The sequence below is a fragment of the Pteropus alecto genome, unplaced genomic scaffold, assembly GCF_000325575.1.
Source record: "Pteropus alecto unplaced genomic scaffold, ASM32557v1 scaffold78, whole genome shotgun sequence".
In the NCBI taxonomy this organism is placed as follows: Eukaryota; Metazoa; Chordata; class Mammalia; order Chiroptera; family Pteropodidae; genus Pteropus; species Pteropus alecto.
Window position 1 is genome coordinate 107,211 of NW_006443124.1, and position 10,458 is coordinate 117,668.

The 10,458-nt window shown below is 40.9% G+C and overlaps 1 protein-coding gene across 2 annotated transcripts in view; it reads left to right on the plus strand.

Annotated features, from left to right (window-relative positions):
• The window catches only part of DPYSL3 (dihydropyrimidinase like 3), a 99,644-nt gene that overhangs the window by 62,320 nt on the left and 26,866 nt on the right, over positions 1–10,458 (plus strand). For both annotated transcript variants that reach the window (XM_025040739.1, XM_006922953.3), the window contains exons 2-3: positions 4,908–4,996; positions 9,216–9,400. In XM_025040739.1, the coding sequence (XP_024896507.1) occupies positions 4,908–4,996; positions 9,216–9,400 (274 nt within the window). The remainder of the gene's footprint in view (positions 1–4,907; positions 4,997–9,215; positions 9,401–10,458) is intronic.

Here is a 10,458-nt window from a genome sequence, read left to right on the forward strand (position 1 = left end):
AGGGAGGGCTCTGAATGCTCTGGGGGCATGGTCTTGTTACTTCTGATAGACGGAGGTGGCAGTTTAAATTGTTTAAGTTAAAGACTAGATGAGGAAAATCAAAATGGCAGCCAACATCTCCAAAAGGCTTGAGTCCAAAATTCTGTCCTTTCATTCTCCATTCTAGTTTGAATCACAGCTGTTCTCAACGACATCCCTTACTGTAGAGTTTACTTCCTCCTGCCTTTCCTCCCCGCCTCCCCCATCCTCTTTTCTCTCCCTTTTTCTTACAAACTCCTATTTTTTTTTTTCTAGTCGTTTTCTTAATTCTTATTATCGCTTAGTGAAGGAAAAAAGATTGGACCTTGACTTTATCACTTTATCAGATTTCCAGGGTCTGTGCTACCCTGGATTATAAATTATAAGCTGCATCAACACATTCGGGCCATGAGGGGCAGGTTTAACGCATTGATTTTCTAAGTAGTGGCAAAAAAATGATGAGATTTCTAAAGTTAGCCACCACGGGGAACTGGGTTAGCAGTGTCAGCACTGGAACAGTCAGGTTGAGTATCAAACAGAGAAGAGAGTCTGTCAGAAAGAGCCACTTGTCATAAGGTTTAAGGACGGTTGGTACAGGTAGAAATCAATGTGGTGCCACAAGGTAGGAGACCTGGATTTGCTTCCAGCTGGAACTCATCACCTCTGTCATTTACCTCTCTGTGTATATGCTCCCCATTTCGGGAATGAGAACAGTCCTCCTACTTCAACATACTTTTTAAGGCTTTTAAAAATTTGAAGGTACTATACATAATATGAAAGAAATAAATATAGCTAATATTTAGAGGTGTTTACTCCGTGCTAGATATTTTTATATGTGACACATACACGCACGCATGCACGCGCACACACACATACACACGCACACACACACTTTTTTTCCCTCATTTCTTCCTGGCAGCCACCCTGTGCAATGAGCTAGGTGTTGTTATCTACTCTGAGCTAATAAAAACACTAAGGTCCTGAGAGGTTAAGTCCTAACTCAAGACTACACACCCAGTTAAGTGGTCTACCCGATTCTCCCAGTGGTGGGAGAATGCAGCTGGACCCCAGCTTGCCTTCTGGTATGACTGGCACTCCCATGGGAAGAGTTCTCTGCTGACTGCTTCAGATTCGAATAGCTTTGTTTCGGGTTCCAAATACCCACCAGGGCCTTCCAATGTGCTCTAGAAATACCGTCATTCTTTACACTGTCATTACATGAGAAATAGTAGGCTCTAGGCTAAACCATCGTACCTCCTCGGGCATCAGCACATGTGTGCTTGACAACTTTAGCTGCCGAGAACAGAAGGTGAAGAGCCCACAAAGCCACATTCACCAGTCACCTCTCACATCATCTAGGATGCCTTTCAATCTTAGGCATCAGATTTGTTCTTCTTGTTGGTTTTTGACCCTAGCGTGTGTTACTCTATCAAACTGGTTTATGAATTCACAAACAAGCATGTTCTGTAACCAGTGAGGTTTGGTTTTATGTGCCTTGGGTGTGGTCAGTAGTGTGTCATTCTTCGGTGCCCAGGCTGACTTGCTTTTCAGCTTCTTCTGTGTCTGATGACAGTTTGCCTGGGCTGCCCTTTGTAGTGGATCCCATCCCACAGGCATGGAAAGAAAGAAAATTATTAAAGCAGTGTTATTAACCACTTTAGGGGGGCAAGCTGAGGACCACAGGGGCAGCATCTGTTTGAAGCTCTGTGAGTTGAGGTTTTGCTATCTCTGCCCTGCGTGATGAAAACAAATAATAACATGAATACTACAGCCCGTGGAGCATGGGTCTTGGTACTCCCATCTCTGGAAACTGCACCAGGCCTGTAACTTATCTTTGTGCTGTACCTGTTTAGATTCCTGATTATTGAGCCAGAGAAGGTTTATTTAATTATCATTTAAAGAATTTCCAAACACCCCATCTCAATGGTGTTATTGCCACTCGTATCAGCTCTTACTAATCCCCCTGATGTACATTGGGCCTGATATAGCTTTTGCCCCTGTGCTGACATTTAATATTTGTTGAAGGAAGTGATCATCATGCCGGTGGCTCAGGGCTAGATGTCCCCAGGTAAGAAGATGGTCATGTTTCATAGCTGGTGTCACTTCAGTCAGTAACTGGCTCCTTTCCAAAAACAGCTTACTTCAGCTCTTTGCTGGAAAGATAAAGAACATCAGGAAAGCACTGAGCTATGAGAAGGAACTCTTATAGTTACCAAGATTGTTATTACCATGAAGCTCCTGCTAGAGATGCTTTTTTCGCCCTCATTGATGCACAGAACTGTGCCTGGGGCAGCGGTTCCTGCTATTGGCCTGTGACTTGGCCCTGGGCTGGCTGATGGCTGCATAAGAGCCAGGTGTGGAGTTTGTAAAATACAGATTTGGTGGCCAGAGCAGGCCATGGGAATCTTTATTTTATTAACATGCACCCTAGTTTAGGAAGCACAGTCCTAGGACTGCCTCTATAATTTTTCAATTACTGTTAACAGAGTAGATTATAATAGATTACAACTGAAAAAAAAAATTTCTTAGAAGTCCAATTTTTTGGTCACTTTGCATAATTTTCTGTCTCAGATGGCCTTACCGTTATACTTATATAATACAACTTCCTGTGTCCTACTCTTCATTCATATGACCAATATTTAACAGCTGCTAAGGATGGACTCTTGGAACTAAGGTAAAAAGATCAAAAGACACATGATTCTAAGAATAAAGGAGTGTGTGCTCTAGTCGGGAAAAAAATGAACAATAAAGCCGCTATTGTAAAACAATATAATTTTTTGAACTTAGTTGTAAAGGGAGCAGGTGGAATTTGCTGGAATATCAAGTAATGTGTCCTAGGGGAGAAACCCTTTGACTGGAGGCTGGCAGAGGACAGAATGGTTAGAGAACGTATGAGAAGGCAGAGAGAACATCTTGTCAAAGGCTTGGTGGCCAGGGAGCCTGATATATGACAAGAATGACTTGTTTCTTAGTTTTGCCACCGTGTAAAATACAAGGCAATTCGTGATGGAAATGAGGGCGGACATACTGACCAAGGCCGGGTCACGAGGGGCCTGTGGATCATGCGTGGTGGGAGTTGGACCTCATCGGCACGTCTTCCTTGCCACATACGTAGGGTTCTTTCCTAAGCGCATCGTTGATATGTATCTTCTAAAAATCCTCTCTCCTGGCAATACGGCACGATGAAATTTCTTATTCTCATGCCATACCTTGGAAGCAGGAGAAACTAAGTGGAAATTGGCTATATTCCCCATGAAGCCCTACTTTCAATTCTCTTTTTTTTTGGCCCTGTTCACTTTTATTTCTGTAGCCAGAAGTCAGCTTGTCCTTTCTGAAAATCCAGCACCTACTTCAACAACTTTCTCATACCACTTCCCTCCTGATTTCTAAGTTCCTTCCACATTGATCTTTTTCGAGTTTTCAAAGGAAAAAAAAAAACTACTACCTCAGGGCTTCTGCACACACTACTCCATCTGCCTGTGGTTCTCCATCCCCACAACTATCTAAATTGATCTTTCCTGAAAAGGCCTTTTCCAGCCTTTATTTAAAAAAGTGCCCTCCCCGCCTCCATATATTTTGTGACACTTAATACAGTTTTACGTTTTGTTTTGTTCATGTTCTTTTTTCTTTACTGCCAGCTTCCCCTTTAAGTTCCATAAAAGCTGTGACTTGGTGTGACTTATTCATAATCGCACCCTCCCCATCTGTTTAATAATAAATCTTAAATAATTATTTGCTGAACAAGTGAGTGGGTGGGTGGAAGGAAGGAAGGAAGGAAGGAAGGACGAGTGGGCGGGAGGAAGGAAGGAAGGAAGGAAGGAAGGAAGGAAGGAAGGAAGGAAGGAAAGAAGGAAGGAAGGAAGGAAGAAAGGAAGAAAGGAAGATTGGTTGGATGGATGGAGTTGAAGTCCTAAGTTGAATTCTTAACAAAATCCAACCTACCATTTATTGTTCATTCTATAGTTCCACTCAACTAGGCTCCTAAGAATTCTCTTCTTCCCCCATGAACCTAACAAAGCTTGATCCATCATTCATGCTGCAGTCTAAGCTCCATTCACTTAATGAAATCTGTGATCTCTAAAGCTGGTGCTGATTTGTCTTTCTTCTGACTTATATATAAAATGTGTGTATATTTTGTTAATAGTCTTGGAGTATGTGTGCATTGTTTCCAGTTGGGTCACTTATCCATACTTCATGTAAGTTATAATTTTTAAAGACTTTTCTCCTAAGAAAAAGCAATTTTTAATAATCAAAGCACTAAAGAAATACACTGAAGAAAATGTGAGAAAGACAGTATAATGAAGCAAATATGAATCCTGCATAATTTCTCTACCTCGAGTTAAACACTATAGATATTTTGTCTTTTTTCCATCGAGTGGTTTTCTTATACAATCCATAACTTTGTGTGCATGTATGCATACATGCATAAGTATTCTGAATTTTAAAAATAACACGATCCCCATGTCATTACAAAGATTTTTAAAGGCTGTTTTATATATATATGCCTGATCCTAAGTTCTATTTTTGAGAATCACTAATGAGTGCCAACAGAATACCAGACTGGGTGCTAGGCACTGACGTATATATTATCCTACTTTGTATATTGAGTGCTTACTGAAGCAGAAAAGATAATAAAAAGAGTATATTCCTTCAAGTGGCTAGGTTTCTGAGTGGCTATGATAGATTGCAGAAGCAAGAGGTGAAACTCCAGAATAATTTGAATTAGAGGCAAACAAGAAAGACTAGATCCCCAACAAATATACCCAGTTCATTATTGAGTGCATCAAGCACACAGATGTCTTTAGTAAATGTGTTTCTACTAGACCTCTAGACTGCTTTTCCTTGCAATCTTAGCTGTGAGAATGACTTGTGTGTTCCTTCTTTTCTAGAGTGACCGTCTTCTTATCAAGGGAGGCAGAATCGTCAACGATGATCAATCTTTTTATGCTGATATTTACATGGAAGATGGCTTAATAAAGTAGGTGTATAAATCCCTTCTCTGTATCTTTTTGTACTTTCTCTCTCCATTAGAGGCTCAGAAAGAAGCTTGCTACTTTTTGCTTACTGGGCTGATGGTTCCCTGTATTTAATTGTTTCTTTTCCTTGAAAACAAGTCTTTATTTTAGTCCTTCAATCTGGATGCATATAATCCTTTAAAAGTGGGAGCTAGCCTTAATTCACTTAGATTACATGAGTGAAGTGAAAATCTGAATTCAAATCACCCAAATGATGCCAAGGGTCCCTTTGTGCAGGCTGCATTAATGGACACTCTGTGGGTCTTGGAGAAATGGAGAAATGCCCTTAAAAATACAAAAATGTGCGCAAATTATAGCACCCTAAAAATATAAGGACAAATCCCTTCAGAGGAGGGTTTTTTTTGTTATTTTTTATTTTGTTTTGTTTTCTTTTTGGAATGGAGAGGGTATTTAAACTGAACCTTGACTTAAGTAAAACTTAGATGGGCAGGACGCAGATAGAACATACATTTCTGGCAAGATTTCAAAATAGTTTAGGGATGTCTAATTTCTTTAGAAAATAATTTGCTATTGGATGCCTATAAGTAGCATAGCCAGGTAAGCTTTATGTGCAGGTTCCTTACACAGTGACTTTTAAAAAATATTTTGGTCTCCACATAGCCTTTCATCATTTAAAGCAAGGGACACCACCCAATGATAAGATATTGTATGAAACCGGTGTATCCAGTTCATCCTATTCACCATCCCTGACCTCGTTCAGTTTTATTTTTGTATTTTTATATTACTCAACTTCATTGGCTAGTTTAAGATTCTGGTTATAGGAGACCTCTTACTTATCTTTGAAAACTCGGCTTAGAAATAACTTTTTGTAGGTGGACATTCCCTACCCGCCCTCAAATGTAGGCTAGCTTTCCCTTCTATGAGCTTTCAAAACACCCTGTGCTTTTATCAATTATAGCAGTTCTGACACCGTTAGGCCCCCTCGAGAGCAAGGACCATGTCTTGTTCATCTCCATATCCCCAGCACTTAACCCCGTATTGAGCACTTAAAGCACTTAGCACTTTTATAAGAGGTAGCTTTTATTGAGTATGTAGTATGTGCCAGGCACTGTGTTAAATGTTTTACATGCCTTCTCTCATCTAATCTGCCAGCAATCCTATGAAGTGGGCACTATTATTTCCTTCTTCTCAGAAGAGGAGAAAGAAGAGCAGAGAAAGTAAATAACTTGCCAAATTTCAACATATTAATCAGATACATTGAATGCATGAATGAATGAATGAACGAACAAATGCAAGAATAAAGGCATTGGTGTTTAGTTGCCTTGCCAATTTACAGAAATACTTTTTCATATTAGGAGTAGGGCGGATGGAAATACGAGGCAAGCTAACCAACAAAAAACAATAATTTTGTCAAAATATGAACCATAGATTTTATATTTTTCTATTACTAGAAAATTATTGTATATAGTTGGCTCTCTTTGGAGGTAGTGAATTCTCTCATTTGGAGATTTAGAGATGGGGAAAAAGGTAGTACCTAATGCTTCTTCCTCATTGCAGAGCTTATGACAGGCATCACTAACGATCATAGAACTATTCATAGTCGAGCCTTAAATCCAGGCTGAGAATCCATCTTCACACAGTGATTTAGGTATCTATTCTCACAGTTGAATATGTAAAATGAATCCTTTTCACCGTTTCTATTAGAATAGACTAGGAGGTCACTTGCCAAGGATGTTATAGAAGAAATTTAAACATCAGATATATGTGTTGGTGGTGGAGAGAAGGTTGGATAAACATGATCTTCATGCAATCCTGAAATTTTGTGTATCTCTAACAACATTCTTAACTTGCAGAGCATGAAAACAGAAATACGATCAATCTTTGACCTAATGATGGTTCGACTTAGGATTTTTCAACTCTTATAGTGGTATGAAAGTGTTACACCTTCAACCTCGAATTTTGAGTTTTGATCTTTTCCTGGACTAGTGTAGTGATAAGCGGTGTGATACTCTCTCGTGATACTGGGCAGCGGCCGGGAGATGATTTTGCCTGACTGTAAGCTAATCTAAGTGCTCTCAGCACATTAAAGGTAGATTAGACTAAGCTACGAAGTACTAAATGCATTTTCAACTTACAATATTTTCAATTAATGATAGGATGTGACCCCATCGTAAGTCGAGGAGTGTCTGTAATTTCCTCCAATTATTAGATTGTTGTTTTCCTGTGAATATTTATAAAGTGCCTGCTAAGTGCAAAGCAGTTGTCTAGGTAACTGGACACTTGCTCTCTCCCGTACTATGGTAGATACCATTAGAGACCCAAACCATCATGCTTTCTTCCCCCAGGGACCTTATAGTCGTTTAAGCAAACTGAGAAATCTGTATGTATGCAAAGGACCGATATAACATTATCTGATAATAGTAATATCAAGTATTACATTAGTAGAATAGATGAGATTCAGAAGAAGAAGAGGCCTATATGGGGGTAATATAATAGCTGACATTTGTTGAATTCTTATATACTTAACAGTGTTCTTTGGGGCTAACACATCTTAACAGTTAATCTACACGACCACCCCATAGGAGGTATTTTTATTATACTTTACAGATGAAAGAATTGAGACCTGGTGAGGTTAAGTAACTTGGCCAAGGTCATAAAGCTAGTAACTGGCAGAACCAAGCCTGTGCATCTAGATAGCCCACATCCAGAGCTATCCACACTCTTAATTGTTAGATCTGGCTGTCAGCAGAAACATGAATAAGGAAGGGAGATGGAAGCTGAGCCTTCAAGGATTAATGTGACCATGAGTAGTTTGGTGGGGAAAAGGGGGGGAAGGTATTTCTGTTTCAGACTTGGTGTCATACCATTTGTCAAAATGGTGGAAATATATATACGTATACACACGGGCCAGGCAATGTGCCCTTGGTTTTCAATTTCTGTCCGAGAAAAATCAGTGAGGGAGGAAAACAGAACACAGCTGGCCAGTTTCTGGACTAGAATGGGGTTACATTCAGAGGCTGCATTTTTTCTACAGTGTGTTTTGAATTGTGGTGGCTCTGGAATGGCCCCGTGGTGATGTGGTGAAGTCGAACTCTTAGAGATGTCAGGAGTACTTTGCTTTAGTTGCAGAACTAAGGTTTTGGCAGGCCAGGATGGACTTCTTACCGCCCCGAGGGAGTGTCTTTCCTGGCCAGCTATGAACAAAGGGAAGCATTCCTGCCATCGGTGGTGGGACACATGTATCCTCAACGTAGGAGATGTTTAATGACAATGTAGAGGCTTAGGAATCACAGTTCTACCTGGAATCCATATTGGACAGGTTTAACAGGCCATTTAAATCAAAGGTATGAAATCACTTCAAATCTAAGCAACATAAGATGGTCTGTGAGGTGACATTGTGTGTCAGGAGTGCTTGTGTTTGTCACTCGCTGTGTGTAGTGTGACTTTCGCATACACAGTGGTTTCCTCTCCACCTGAGTCCCCCACTCTTCCTCCCTGGAATGCTCTTAAGTTTCCTGGGTGAAGGTGTGTCTGGTGGAGATTGTCATAATCATCTTTCCTTGGTTTGAAGCTTCTACTGAGATGCTGACCCCAACAAAGTAGCTGGGGCTGGCTGTCTGCATCACTGGCTTCCTCCTTTTGCATCTGCCTTCAGCTGTGATTGACAGATAAATGATCAGAGAAGGGTGCAGTTGGGAGTGAAGACTGAGGTGCAAAAGGCCCCACACAGATTCTTTTTCTGTTAGGAGCATAGATGAACCCACTTAGAAGATGGCTAAGTTCATATATCAGTTCTTTAAATAATTCATTACCTCCTGAAATCTCTCCTAACAGTTAATTATTTTATACTCTTACGATCCCTTTCTAAATGTTATTCTTCATCCTTAACTAAAAGAACAAAATGAAACTGATAATAAAAATATTGATATTTTCAAAAATGTTTATTTCACACCTTATATTCTAGGAACTATCAAACCCCTGGGGTTACAATACTAAACCAGGACACATGGTTCTACCAAATAGCATATTGGATTGTTTTGTGTCTGTAAAAACTGTTTTCTGTACGTATACCTATCTTTACTTGTTTCTAGTTGCTAAACTTGTGAATCACTTGCAAAGGGTACTTTGATAACTATGTAACAATGTTTAAAATTTTTATAATATTATGTTTTTCTTCAAAGCCACTCTTTTAAATTGCCATTTGGTTCACTGTCTCACCAGGCAAATCGGAGACAACCTGATTGTCCCTGGAGGAGTGAAGACCATCGAGGCCAATGGGAAGATGGTGATTCCTGGCGGCATCGATGTCCACACTCACTTCCAGATGCCCTACAAGGGGATGACCACAGTGGATGACTTCTTCCAAGGGACAAAGGCCGCCTTAGCGGGTGGCACAACCATGATCAGTAAGGCCCCTGACATTATACATTCCTGGCCCCAAGAAGCAAATCTTTAACTAATGCATTACCTGCTGTACTCTCTGATGATAGCACACACTTCCCTTAAGACAGTTCATAGACTCTCCGCTTAATGGGACCTGAGAAAAGCAGGTTGGAGCGAGGACATGGTCAGCTCACCATAACTGCATAGAAGAGATTCATGAGGTTCATGACTGTGAAAACGGCCTCCTTCTCTTATCTGCCTTAGCAGCAGGGACTGGCTGTGAGGTGGATGGGCCTTCAGAAGTAGCTCCTCTTGGCCCATCACTGGGGAAAGTGGACTGAAAAAGTTGTGGATAGTGGGCAAAAAGTTATTTCAGAACTTCCAAGTTGGGTTGGAGGCAGGAAGAGAACATGGCAGAATGTGCGCTTGGGGCTGAGACCAGAGAGAATGATAATGAAGACTTGCCATTCAGGAGAAATTAGTGGGCTTTTGTGGCATTTGGTGTTGTCTGTGCTCTATTTTGACCAATTCATATCTTTAAGATTAGGCAAGCTGTGGAGGTGGTTTCCTTTTTTTTCTTTTCTGGTAACTATTACAATTCCCCCCAAAAAAAACACTAGAAACAGAAAGCCTTCCAGGGCAGTCCATTCTGTCCCAAAGAAACCTGATGAATCAGGTCCCCTCCCAGCCCCGGGCCCAAGCTTGGTCAGCACACTGTTTATATTAACACCATATACATCCACCCAAGAACACAGAACAGCCTGAGCTGTAGAATTATTCACTGTCATTTGCTTCCTTTTGACAGAAGCCCTAGCAGGGTTCGGTGTCAGCTAGTTGGGTGTGGAAGCCCAGGAAAATTGCATCAAGGCCATAAAAGGTGCAATTCAGGGAGACCAAAGCTTTTTTTCCAGCCGAAGGGTGGAAGCCAGCTGACTTCTCAGCAGCCGCCTGCCCACAAAGGCCCTGCTGCGGGTTCAGACATCAGTAATGCAGCCCCATGCGTTTGCTTTCCGATAAGTGCACTTAGGCCGCTTGTGATAGAAGGCTGAGAAAATGAGTGCTCTTGGCTTGGCTTTCTGCC